A 14,291-nucleotide genomic window follows, 5' to 3' on the forward strand; every position below is an offset into this window, starting at 1 on the left:
GCATTTGCCCATAAATTCATCAGGAAGTTTGGGATTCCCACGTAAGCAGCATATATAAAGAAGTCCAGGATTTCCAGTCAGGTCTTTTAGCCACTGTCATTGCAACAGTGTCTTGACATTGAACTCCTTATGGAATCCAACAGTGGAGTGGCAGTTCTTGCATTTTCTCAGTGTGTAGCCTGCCACTCCAAGGTAATTCCAGGTAAATCTATTTCCCTCCCTACTTGCAAAATGCCACCTCAGAACCTGAGAGTTTTTAAATAAGTTGTTGAGTTTAATGTTGCAATAAAATGTCTTGAGTCAATGTATTCGTATTCACTATTTAAAGCAGAAATTGGAAATTTAGACTGTTTACTTGTTAATTCTGCTCTTACTCTTTTGCTCCTGCACTTTAAATATAATTACTATATTAGATAAAAATCAGCACAATCTGTTCTTTTCATGAAGCATCCAATTAATTTCAAGAAATTTATAATCTCATTGTAATCAGTGTGTGTGCAGCCATCTCTTGGTGTGAATTGATGTACAGTAATTCATCTATGTTAGGGACAGGGATTAGCTGCTACAAATAGCAGCAGGACTCTCCCAGGACATCTTTATTATAACAATTAATGAAGGAGAATAAATAACCTTGGATTGAAGCAGGTTGGAGCTCCAGTTGAATTTATAACCATTTTTAATGTTGAGCAAAGTTGAGGCAAATTTTATTAGATTAATAGGTCCATTAAACTGACAAGTCAAACTGATGGTGAATAATATAATCTGAATACAAGGGAAAAGGAGACCAGTGTCATCTAAGAGTCCTTCAATTTTGTGACTTTAGGGACAGATTTCCATTGTAAAAGCTTTTGCTGCCCTCTCTAGCTTAGCTTACAAAAAAAGCTTATTTGCTTTGGAATTTTACCATTTAACAATTCCAAAAGGCATAAATTATCTTTTTCAGCATTTACTTTTGTTTAACTAAACTTAATAAGTTGTCAAAAAGAAATAGTTTTAAAAACATTAAAAATATAATTAATAATGCATAAGAATCTGTCCTTGAATAAATCCCAAACATCAAACAAAATGCATGCCATTTAATCCAAAAAATGTATTTAGAGTCAATAATTCATGTCACTGTCAGGTCTGCAATATCATTATTTTTCAGCTTACGTGGCAGTAGTAAAAAGAAGACATTAGCTCAGGAAATTCAGAATTATCATTGATTTTAATAGTACTCAGAGCTCTATGAATTAATGTTTCAACATTTCAGTGAGGATCTGACAAAATGCTTAATAAAATTATGGAATGATGTAAATAATTGCTGTAGTCATTTGCACAATAATTCCTTGGGACTTGTGCTCTATAATATTGTTCTAAATTATTGCACTGCATATTATAGCTGTACAAGACATTGGTGAGACTACGCTTGGAGAACTGTGTGCGGTTCTGGTCACCAGGCTACACGGAGAATGTGATTAAGCTAGGGAGGGCGCAGAAAAGATTCACAAGGATGTTGCCAGGACTGGAGGGCTTGAGTTATAAGAAGAGACTGGATAGACTAGGACTGTTTTCCCTGGAGCAATGGAGGCTGAAGCATGACCTTATAGAGTTTTATAAAATCCTGAGAGGCATAGATCATGTAGATAGTCTTTTTCCCAGGGTAGTGGAGTCTAAAACTAGAGGGCATAGGTTTAAGGTGACGGGAAAGATTTAAAGTGGACCCAAGGAGCAAGTTTTTCACACAGAGTGGTGGGTATATGGAACAGAGTGCTAGAGGCAGGTACAATCACAATGTTTAAAAGATATTTGGACAGGTACAGTGATAGGAAAGATTTAGAGTGATTTGGGCCAAACAAAGGCAAATGGGACAAGCTCGGGTAGGCACCTTGATTGGCATGGACGAGTTGGCCTAAAGGGTGGGTTTCCATGCTGTACAACTCTGTTTCTCCCCGGTAATGCTTTAGGCTTAACACCAGGGTAGAGTCAGCAGCATCACAGTCAGAAACTTCAAGTTTTTCCTCAGTTTGCTTACAAATTCACTAAAGGAAATCACAAGTTTTTCCTACATTGTATTTTATGAATTTGTTATGGTGCATAGGTGAGCAACATAAAACAATATAATTGCAAATAAAACAATTGTTAAGTCAACATTTAAAATAGTAAGCATGGAGATATCTATGTCAACACAAATTGCAAAGTAAAAGATTGGTTTCCATTTAATGTTTTGAGGAAGCTCAGAGGGCATTTCCAGGCAAAATGTCAAAACGAGGCAATGAATTGGATAATAATTAAATCTAGTTTTTTTGAGCAATATAGACTCAGCCATGCTACATCTAGACTCAAGACCCTGCGTGCAGTGTTCTTCATCACTGCACCTGACAGTGGACAAACTGATATAAGCAACAAAACTTTCAAATATCACTGGGAATGGAGCTATTATTAACTTTGAACAAAATCAGGAAAAAAAATGTTGTGATTTAACATGTACCTCAGCTCACTTGTACCATGATTCCCTGGATCTCCTATGCTGAGATGGTATACTCTTAATGAAACATTTTCCAGGAAATTTATGGCTGATTTTTGTTTCCCTGATGCAGCTGGAGTACATTGTGTGTTAAGGCACTCCCTCCCCTTCATCTATTGCATTAGAAATATTCATTAGTTTTACTTATATTAACATGAAACTGAAGTAATAATGCAATTTAAAGTAACTTGTGGTATTGATTGAATGTTAAGATCCGTGATTCTTGTAGCATTTGGTTGCATACCTGAAAATTATGCCTTTTTTTTTGCATTTTTTTCAGTGCAAGGTTGGGTGGATTCTTTCTGGAACAGAAAATGTGAGAATACTTCTGAACAGTGTGAAAAGTCATGTTTGCAACTATTTAAGATTAAAAGTTTAAAAAGGTAAAGCAACAGTTCAATCTTAAATTATGATTGTGAGATGGTTGTATAATATCACCTTGGGATATTGATGAAAAATTATCTGATTCTGGTTCATGTACCAAAACCAATGCAAAACCACCAGGGCCTCAAAGATCTTTCATGAGAAGATCAACAAAGACAGGAAGCACAAAGTAAAATGTTTAGAAAGTAGGAGGTCTTATCAGAAGGTCCCTTCTTTCATTTCTATTTTGCCAAGTTTAAAAATAAACTATTGACCTTTTGTATTCATGTTGAAATAAGTTTCTTTTAATTTTTTGAACTTGTCAAGCTAAATATCAAACTTAGAGAATATAGTAGGATTAGCATAAATGGGTGCTTGATGGTTGGTGTCATTTCGTTGGGCAGAGGCTTGTTTGCTGTTTGACTCTAAATTACTTAGATTAAAAGATATAACTCAGTTCAGTTTCACTTAAACTTAACATTTCAATTATTTAATGAATATCCATCAGTATTTATGGTAAATAAATGTTCAAAATAAAACTTGTAACATGAGGATTTGTTGTGGATTTCGGCTGTTTAATCTCTATTTCACTATTAATCCCCATTTTACCCTTGATTTAAAACATAGTTCCTGTTGCTCATCCATGGATATGTCACTGATAGCTAGTCATTATTACATTTGCCTTTTTATATTTTCTAAAGTATGGAGGCCATATAAAATAAGTTATGTGTTTAAATGAAGGTCAGGATTAAAGAGATTGGAAGGTAGTATTTATTTGCAATAAATAAGACATTTAAAGTGATATTAGATATTAATAATGGGGGATCAAAATTACATGTTGGAAGTAGTTTTAAAACAATTTTTCCAAACAGAAAATTTATAAAAAGCATTGAAAGTTCAGTTTATTCTGTGAGAGAAATAAACGTTAGAAGCAATTTGGTGATTAAAAATAAAACTGGAATCCACAGCACAAAGGTACTGCCAATTCAGCATTGATGGACAGTATCGCTTGAAGGGCTTGGGATAGTTTGTGTTTCTTCAAACCCTTTCTGTTTCAAAACTCAAAGAAAATTAAAGGGTCCATTTCTGAAATTGGGACTATGGCACATTCCTGTGGATTCCATCTGTTCAATTATGAAAAATTAATGCCAGAGGAATCTTTTTAATCAAAAATTAAAATGGTGAGTGTGTAGAATAGCATAATACCTTCTGTGAGATTCAAAATGAACTAGCAGCAGGACTCTGGCACAAATGGAGGTAAGGGTTATTAGAAGTATGCACAGGAATACTGTGGCTAGGAATATTGTGGATTTATACTCCGAAATTGTCCCTTACTTTGAAACCTCATGCCTGCCTCATGTTTTGATCACAGTCACTTTCCTCATTTTGTTCTCTGTTTCTTAATCTTTGGCTTTGTAATGGACCTTTATGCATCTGCTGATATTCAAGCTGATACAAGTTAGATGATCTTACAATATCTGTTCTATTTCATTTCTTTTAAAAAGTATACATTGCAATAATTAAAACAATTGCTGTCCTTTCCCAGTGTGACTCAAGGATTAGTTTGTCTTCTGGGATTCGGTATTATTTTTGTGGTTGCTCTGTCAAATCCAAAGGTAAGATTACAATAAGTAAATTATCTGTTACATTATGCCTTGATAGTGCACATACTTCTGTAAAGGTAGCCTCTAGGACAGGCCTAATATGTTTGCATTTAGCTGATCGTTTCCCATACACTGATATTTACAAAACTATCATTTGGATGAATATGTATTTTGCCAATGGGGCAGAGACAATATGACCTAACTCTTTGCAAAACAGTGAGCCACCTGAACTTGCCATTTGCCAGGCTGCTCTCTTACTTGGAGTGGGTTCTCAGGTCTGATCTTCTGCAGGAAAAGCCACTGGGATGTGTTCACTGAGGTCCAGCGCAGCTAAGCCAAAACTGCTTTCAGCTATCTGGGACTGAATGAGACCTGCCACAGAATTGCTTTGACACCCTGATTAGCTGTGTCCTCGCACACCACTCCCCTGACTTTAACAACTGTATGTGAATGTTAGAAATGAAATCATTAAAAACTAAAGTTTTTTATTGGTCTTTTTGGGATCTGGGCACGGTTGGCAAGACCAGCCTCTATTGCTCAAACCTAATTGCATTCAGGAAGGTGGCAGTGGGCTACTTTAGGTCACTGGTGAAGGAACTCTCACAGTGCTATGAGGTGGGAAGTTTCCAGTTGAAGGAGTGCCAATATATTTCCAGGACATGCTGGTGTTGAACTAGGCGGAGAACCTGCAGGTGGCGGTGTTCCTATGTGCCTGCTGCCCATGTTCTTCTTGCTGACAAGAGCTTTCAGGGTTTGGAGGTTGGTAGTCTAAGTGAATAACTACAGAGCATTTACAGAGTAACGACAGATGGCACACCCTGCAGCTGTTTTACACTGATAATGGAGCAAATGAGTATTTAGGCTGGTAGATAGGGTGAATATCAAGCCAGCTGTTTTGTATGATGACAAGCTGCATAGGTATTATTGCACATCCAGGCAAGTGGAGAGCACTTCATCCCAATTCTGATTTCTGCCTTGTCGACAGTGGAAAGGATTTAGGGTGTCAGGAGGTGAGTATCTGAACTGATCTTAATGCCACGGTGTTTATGTGGGCGGTCCAGTTGAAGTTCTGGTCAATGGTGACCCCACCCCCCAAGGATGTTGATAGTGGGGGACTCAGCAGAGGTGAGGCATTGAATGTTATGGGTTGGCAGTTAAATTCTGCTGTTGGAGCTGGTCATTGCTTAGCACTTTATGGCACAAATGTTAGTTGTCACTTTTCATATTGTGTATGGACTTTATTGTGGCTCCTGCTTCATTTGAATCAGAATCAGATTTATTGTCAATGACTTATATGATGTGAAATTCATTGTTTTGTAGCAGCAGTGCAGTGCAAAGTTAACTATAAATTACAACAAATAAATAGTGCAAAAAAAGAATAACAAGGTAATGTTCATGGACCATTCAGAAATCTGATGGCAGAGGGGAAGAGCTGTGAGTGAAACTGAACATTATGCAATTATTTGCCAGCATCCTCACTCTTGACCTTATGATAGAGTTCTTAAAATTTTGGAAAATATGTATTAGGCTCCAAAAACCAAGATAAAACAATTAAGCATATTTAAATAAACTCAAATCCATAAAATTAAAGGACTTTCTCCATCTAACCAGTTTTTCCCCACTCAAACTAATAGGTTCAGAGTTCAAGTGCCAGACCTAACCAGATATAGTTGAGCTGGCGGATTTCTCAATGTAAATGCTCCGGAAGTTGTGGACTCCTTGTAGGTAAAACATGGGAGTGCTGTTGGAACATGGGAATCAGCTGTGTGCAAGTTCAGAGTTTGTGTGTTTGTCTGCAACCCTACACATCCACACAATTACAAAGAAAAACACCAATACTTTGATTTGGAACTGCTGGCATTCCTGCAGAAGTTCTAGGCTTTAATGATTAATCAGCTGCTGTACACAAATGGAAATTCGCTTTAATATACATTTATTTCTAATTTTTCAAAGTATTTTAGTTCTTGAATCCGAGATTGACAAGTAACACTAGTAACTTTGAAATGGAATGTAACAATTTTTCAAGCGAGTCTTTGTATACCCATTGGCGCATATCATCACTTCAGTGATCGAGTTCACCTTATCAGTGAACTACACCACATTTCACAACCATCCTGTAACTACAAGCCGATTTAACATGCTTTTCTTCCCATCATAAATAACAAATTATACCTCTACTCTGCCCTAAAAGCTGAAGAATAGAATCAGAGTTGTACTGCACAGGAGCAGGCCCTTCAGCCAACCTCATCCATGCTAACCATGATGCCTATCTACGCTAATTCTGTTTTTCCCCACATCAGGCCCATATCCCTACTTTCCTGTCCAAATGTACGTATTTTAAGCATTGTATCTGCCTCTAATACTTCCTCTGGCAGCTTGTTATATGTAACCGCTACCCTCTGTGGAAAAACTTACCCCTCGGATCTCCTTTATTTCTCCCCTCACACCTTTAGTATTAGACTGCCCCCACTCCAGGAGAGACTCTGACCATATTATCCTATCTATGCCCTCATAATTTTATAAACCTCTTTTAGCACACCCTTCAACCTCCTATGTTCCAAGAATAAGCCCAGCATCTCCAATAGCTTCTTACGAGTAAAACCCTCTATTCCAGTAAACATTTTGGTGAGCCTCTTCTGCATTCTTTCCAATGCTACCCCATCCTTCCTATGTTGTGGCAACCAGAACTGTACACAATACTCCAGGTGTGGCCTGGCCAATGTTTGGTACAGCTGCAATATGGCATCCCCATTCTTATACTCAGTGCCTCGGCCTAAGAAGGCAAGTATGTCAACTGTCGTCTTTGCTATCCTATCCACCTGTGTTGCCATTTTCAGGTAGGTATGAGCTTGCACCCTCTACATCTACACTACTGAGGTCCCTGCCATTTACTGCATATTGTATTGTCAGAATTTAATGTCCCAAAATGCATTACCTCACATTTGTCTGGATTAAATTCCATCAGCTACCACTCTGCCCATCTTTCCAACTGATCAATGACCCTCTGTATCCTTCACAACCTTCTTCGCTATTACTCCGCCAATTTTTGTGTTGTCAGCAAACTTACTAATTAACCCACTTACATTCTGATCCAAGTCACTTGTGTATATATATGACAAACAACAATGATAAAGTATGTAGTATTTTAATATTTCATTTTTGCTGTTGATTTCCACAGGGGTTTGTTGTTGTGCTTGACAAAGTGGCCTCATTTGCTTTAAATCTTGAAGCTGGCCTGTTCATTTTTCTAATGGTGCGAAATGCTCGATCGGAGCCTTATAAGTAAGTTGATTGGCGTTTAATTCTGCTGTGCAACTGAGTACAAGTTAACATAGAGATTTTAAAAATGTAGGAGTTTATTCAGATTGCAAAAATACCTTCTTAAATTTTATTTGAACATTAACATTGTTCAATAATGTTGCGTGGAAGAGATGATTCCAATGATATACAAAATAGTTACATGTTACAGATTAAGATGATTCCATATTGATATTTAATGTAGAATGTGGAATAAAGCGCTTGATAGAAAATTAATTAAAACACAGCAGATCATCAAACTGAAAATTAACAATTCCCATTGCCCCGACTATATAAACAAATCACAAGGTAATGCACTTATCCAGTTAATGGGAAAAAAGCAGATTAAACATGCTGATTACTTGTTATTTGTTTTAGGTGTTGGTTTGGTATAAGAAATACTGAAAACAAAATAGGTCTTTCAGGAACTGAAAATGCAGTAATTCCTCCATTTACAAGGGAGCAAGTTTCCCTTTTTTTTTTAACCAGTCCTTGTGTCTTGGGAATACAGTGTACTGTTGGAAGAGACTGGCCTGTATTTTTGCAAGGTAGTACTAAACTTTGTGGCAGTTGAGCTGGAAGAGTTTTCCCTAGCTTTTATTCTGTCTAGATTTTTATAAAAATTTAGTATTATCAGTTGGAGTTAGTTCATCCCATTTGTTTGAGAGGTAGCACTGATTAAAATCCAGACAAGGGAAATGGATGGCTGTGCAAATTACAGAATAAAATGGGGAAGGGAAGAATAGACCCATAATTGTCTCTCATAGTCTCTAAGTTGCGTACAAAGGCTTAAATTCGTGCGTGCTGCAACTACATTTTCTCTCAGAATCTGGAGAGTTTTGTCAAGGAAGATTGCCTCTTAATTCTCTTCATTTTGTAGATAGTAATTTTATGGTCAGGTGATGACTCCAAAAGATTTATTTCACATTGGAACATGCTATTGATTACTCTTTTAACTCTATTATTTCTGGTGGGTCTACATCAGCCACTCTGCAGTTATCCAACATTCATCCTCTTAAGGGAACCTGAAGTTAAGTATCTTGAACTTCTCCAATTTCCTTCTGTTTGGGTTATTTGAGTTTATAAGGATTTCCCCAGATCACTTCTAAATAAATCTCCTTTTCTCTTTTGCTGTGCTCTCATCAAGCCATACCTGCTCCCCTACCAAGGCTGTCCAAGGCTCAATATTACCTTGAGACATGAAGCAATAAGGCACATCATGTGAGCACTATCCAATATTCCCACATTCAGACAAACAAAACTGTTACCACAAACACTCTTTGCAGCATAGGGTTGATAAATTCATGAGGGGCATAATTAAGGTGGATGGTCAGTCTCTTTCCTAGGGTAGGGAAGTGTAAAACTAGAGGGCATAGGTTTAAGTTGAGAGGAGAAAGATTTAAAAGGGAACTGAAGGGCAACTTCCTCGCACAGAGGGTGGTGGGTATATGGAACGAGCTGCCAGAGGAAGTGGGAGAGGCAGATACAATTACAACATTTAAAAGACATTTAGACGCACAGATGGGAAAGGTTTAGAGGGATATGAGCCAAACATGAGGAAATAGGAATGTAGAAGTCCTGATCACTGGTGATTTCTCAGCTGCCGCTACGTTCTGTATGAAGCTGATTGGTAGAGCTGGACTTTGCTGGCATCCCCAGCACTGGGGAGTCTGCTATCTGAGCATGTGCCAAGTTAGACCTGGCACTAGATCTAAGAGTGCACTCAACTGAATAGCAATTTAATGTCTGAGGAAGATATGTAAAAAAATGGTAATTTGTATCTATTATTTATGTTAATTTGAAAACAATTAAAATCTCCCTTAGCACTCAGAGAGAGACAGATGCATTAGTGAGAGCACTACTGGGCTGGGAACCTGATACAAACCCCTGTCCTCCTCCAGCACTCTCGCAGCAATAAATCACCCAGAGAGCTGTGTGGAGGGACTGCTGTGAAGGCTCACTAATGCATACAGTGTAGCTGCGCAGTGCTGATCTGCAGGGCTCGGGGTGGCATTGTGGTGCCGTAACTGCAGACTGTTGCTGGGGACTGGCAGCATCTGCTCCCTAGAGTTATACAACACAGAAACAGGCCCTTTGACCTAATTTGTCCATGTCAACCAATATGCCTTCCTTAGCTAGTCCTATTTGCCTACATTGGGCCCGTAACTCTCTAAACCTTTCTTATCCATGAACCTGTCCGAATGTCTTTAACTGTGATTGTACCTTCTTCTACCACTCAGCCTCCTACACTCCTTATAACTCAAGCCCTCCAGTCTTGGCAACTGCACTGTGAATCGTTTCCTTCCTCCACTAGAACTACACACAATATTCCAGGTGCGGTTTCACTAGTGTCTCTTATACAGCTGTAACACGATGTCTCAACTCTTGTCCGATGAAGGCAACCATGCCGTAGCTACTTTGTCCACCTGTGCAGCCACTTTCAGGAACTATGTACTCCTTGATCTCTCTGCTCTACAACACTCCCCAGGGCCCTATCATTCACTGTGTATGTCCTGCCCTGGTTTAACTTCCCAAAATGTAAGACTTCCACTTGTCCAAGTTAAGTTCCATCTGCCATTCCTTTTACACTTTCCCAGTTTATCTAGATCCTGTTGTAATCTTAGACAACCTTCTTCACTGTCCACACCACCACCAATTTTGGTGTCATCCACAAACTTACTAGTCATGCCACCTATATTCTCATCCAAATCAGTCTCAGCAGACGGAGTGGTTTATGCCTGTGTGTGTTCAGCCTCCAGGCCCACTAAGATGAGTCAGCCCTCCGTTGTTGTATTTTTTTTATTTTTAATGTTTAAAGTTGTTTTTCATTGTTAATAGTACATTTAAAAAGTTTCTGAATGTCATAGACAATCAGGATTGACAAAAAAACTTGTCAGCTTTGACATCTCAAAACTGGGGGCATGGCTTTGCAATCTATGAAAAGTATCCAGCAGAGGTTTGCACTGGTCGGTCCTTATCATCTGATTTAATGTTTTAAGGACATGCACATTTGTGTTTTGTGCCACTTCACTGCAGGACATGCTTAGCCAATAAATCAGCTGTAAGGATTGGTATTTGGTAAGATAGTAGCTATGATCAGCAAAATGCAGATAATTTTATTTTCTGACAAGATTAAAAGTTGATGGAATCTAGAGGACACCCATTTCCCTACTGCTTGTTGAGAATGTGTTTTTTCATGGTCTGTTAATTAGATAATGCTAATTAGGGAAATGGTTGTCAGATTGCTGTAAATGAAGGATGATGATTTGGATGGAATCAAGTTTCCTACACTGTGGGATGATTGGTAAATAATCCCATTAATTGATTTGTACAATGTCTACAATGTTTCTCAACTGATAGCAGCTAAAGGGAAAGTGCAAGTTTAGTTAAATAGTTAAAGCTATTTTATTCATACAAGCTTGCCTACATTTCCTTCCTCATCTTGTTTACAGCCTTATTTAACTTAATTGTGATATATGGTCTCTCCTCTTAACATGGTTTATTGTTTCAGAAGTTGACATATGTATAAATATAAATGCAGCACATTGTTTATAATAGTTCCTACTAGAGAAAGGGCAGTTCTGAACCTTAGGAAATGAAATTGAGCAGGTTTCAAAGTAGTTACAAGAAGATACAAGGTTGGTCTTCAAGTTAAGGTCTTGAATTGGGGTATGCTGATTTCAATAGCGTGGGAGGACCAGCCAAAAGTAGAATGGGAGCAGATGCGTGCGGGTAAAATGACAGCAAACAAGTTGGAATCTTTTGAAAGTTGGTAAAAGTGAAAGCAAAAGTGGCAAGATAGGGAATTTGGATGACAAAGTATATTTAATGTTTCATCAGAGGGAAAAGAGGAAACAGATGACACATATAGTTAACTAGGATTGAGGGAATCTTAAGAATATAATGTGTAAAGAACTTCAAAAAAAAATTTTGGGCAAGAAGTGGGCCATGAACTATCCTTAGCAAGTAAATCCCAAGATATTCAATATTAGGAGCAAGCTGGTGGCCAGTGAAAGAGTGCATCCCCTTAGGGACCAAAGGGGCAATCAATGCAAGGAACCAGGGGAGGTTCTAAAGGAATCTGTATTCATCAAGGACAACATGGAAGTGCGTCTAGGGAATGGTAGATGAATCATCTGGAGGAGCTCAGTGCAAAGGAGGAGGAAGTGTTGGATAAGGGTTGCTAAATCCTCAGGTTCCTATAGGAAATAAGGGAGGAGATAGCTGAAGACCTGACAGAAATGTTTGCATCTTTGTTAATGGAGGTGCCAGAGGACTGTTGGATAGCCAATGTTGTTCCTTTATTTAAGGGCAGCAGTGATAAGTCAGGTGACTACAGGCCAGTGAGCCTCGTGATAATGGTAGAGAAATCATTGGAGAAAATGCTCAGTGATAGGAATTATGTGCATTTGGAAAGTCGCTTGTTTTTGTGTAGGGGAAATCCTGCCTCACTAATTTGAGTACTTTGAGGAGGTAACTAAGAAGGTTGAAGGCAGGGTGATAGATGTCATCTATATGGACTTTAGTAAAGCATTTAACAAGGCCCCACATGGTAGGCTGATTCAGAAGGTTAAGATACATTGGATCCAAAGCTGGCTTGGTGGTAGAGGGATACTTTTCTGATTGGAAGTCTGTGGACAGTGTTGTACTGCAGGAATCAGTACTGGGACTCTCGTTGTTTGTGATACATTTTCACAACTTGCATGTGCATATAGGTCTGTGTTTAGGAAGGTTGTCAAAGGCTACAGCAGGAAAGTTGGGTAGAGCATTGGGAGATAGAACTTAATACTAACAAGTGCAAGGTGACGCATTTTCGGAAGTCAAATAGGAGTAGGATGTATTCCTTAGTGCCTACCACTTACTGTGTGATGATGAACCTACAGATTCATGAAAGAGGCAGCATGGGTAGATAGGGTTGTGAAGAAGGCACGTGGCATGCTTGCCTTTCATAGGTCAGAGCATAAAATATAAAAGTTGGGACACTGTGCAGTCTAACCCATGTTTTGTAAAGGTGCAACATAGAGTATTGCATGCTGTTACACACTATGGAAGGATGAGGTTGTGCCGGAGAAAGTGCAGAGGAGAAACACCAGGATATTGCCTGGATTGGAGACTTTAATTGTGGTGAGAGATTGGATCGGCTGGGTTTGTTTTCCCTACAGCTAAGGAGGCTGAAAATTTATAGGGGCCATAAGGATAGCAAAAAAGGCTTAAGGCAAGAGGAAGTTTTTAGGGGGATTTGAGGGACAGGTTTTTTTCCTGCAGAGTGGTTGATATCTGGAACTTGCTGCCAGAGGAGGTGGAATCAGATATAATCACCATGTTTAAGAGGCATTTAGACAGACGAGGCGTAGAAGGGGAAAAAGGCCAGCATGGACACGTTGGGCCAAAGGGCCTGTTTCAGTGAGGTTCAGTTATACGGTTTTCCCACTTTGTTATACTAACTGAATCACAACTGTTATTAGAATTATTTATCTAAATCCAAAAGTAATTAAAGCTATGTCTGTATATCAACTCAAAATTAGACCAACCAATACATATGTAATGCTGCACATTGCGAGAGAGTTCGTTACACATTCTGCATTACATGAATTGTAATATGTATTTTCTACCAGATCATTTGGAAATGTTAACCACATATGTTGTTTTTTCTAGACATATAACGGTGCCTTTGCCTGTGAGTCCAAGGATCTTTTTGTTACATTGGCTGCTCCCAGTGTATTTCTTATTTGCTGTGGGATATGACATCTGTCAATCTTTGACTTTGCTAGCTCAAGGTTGGCATCCGCTGTCTAGTAATGGTACAGTGTGAAACTTCAACAAATGCCTGAAAATGGAAATGTATAAGTTAGTTATAGGTGCCTGGATTTAAAAAAAATGAATATCAGGTATTTTGTCTAATTATTCCATTAATGTATATGTGATAATAATGTGCTCTAGAAAAGCGCAACAACAATATTCTATTTAAGTTAGGAATAATGTAATACTGGCAATTTGCTTTTAATATTTAGTCTTCACTGCATTATTTACAATTGATTGTAAAGGACAAATTGATTTATAATCTGTAAAATTACTTGCAAGAGTTATTTGCCAGCTGTATTGAGGAAAATGTCAGGTTTTAACGCAAGCTGCTGGCTTTAAAGTCTGACATTTTCCTCAATACAGCTGGAGCCTGAATAGTGGATATGAATATTATTTAAATTAGTATGTTGGAACAGAAAGGTGCAAAATCCTTGTTTGTTTGGGGGGGGGGGGGCAGGGGGAAGAATTTATATGCAAATACAATAATGTCTATTCATACACTTGCATATAAAATAATTGTTTCCACTACTGGAAGTTGAGAAATGAAGGTCCATTGGAGACTTCTGGATTACAAAGTAACAAAAACACAGGCACGCATACATATCTTAGGCTTTGATCCTTTGATAAAAATCAAGTACTGGATGTAGTGCTATCATAGGACCATCTGTTCAAATATTGTATTTCATTTCTTGATTTGGATTGAATAATGCCATACTAGA

The 14,291-nt window shown here is 38.3% G+C and overlaps 1 protein-coding gene across 1 annotated transcript in view; it reads left to right on the top strand.

Moving 5' to 3' along the window:
* Nucleotides 1–13,876, top strand: part of si:ch211-51h4.2 (uncharacterized) — a 230,317-nt gene extending 216,441 nt beyond the window's left edge. Inside the window, exons 14-17 of the mRNA XM_052018620.1 lie at nt 2,787–2,889; nt 4,416–4,485; nt 7,652–7,755; nt 13,426–13,876. Of these exons, the coding sequence (XP_051874580.1) occupies nt 2,787–2,889; nt 4,416–4,485; nt 7,652–7,755; nt 13,426–13,582 (434 nt within the window). The 3' untranslated portion in view covers nt 13,583–13,876. The remainder of the gene's footprint in view (nt 1–2,786; nt 2,890–4,415; nt 4,486–7,651; nt 7,756–13,425) is intronic.
* Nucleotides 13,877–14,291: the final 415 nt, after the last annotated feature.

This window comes from Pristis pectinata, chromosome 6 (genome assembly GCF_009764475.1).
Source record: "Pristis pectinata isolate sPriPec2 chromosome 6, sPriPec2.1.pri, whole genome shotgun sequence".
Taxonomy (NCBI): domain Eukaryota; kingdom Metazoa; phylum Chordata; class Chondrichthyes; order Rhinopristiformes; family Pristidae; genus Pristis; species Pristis pectinata.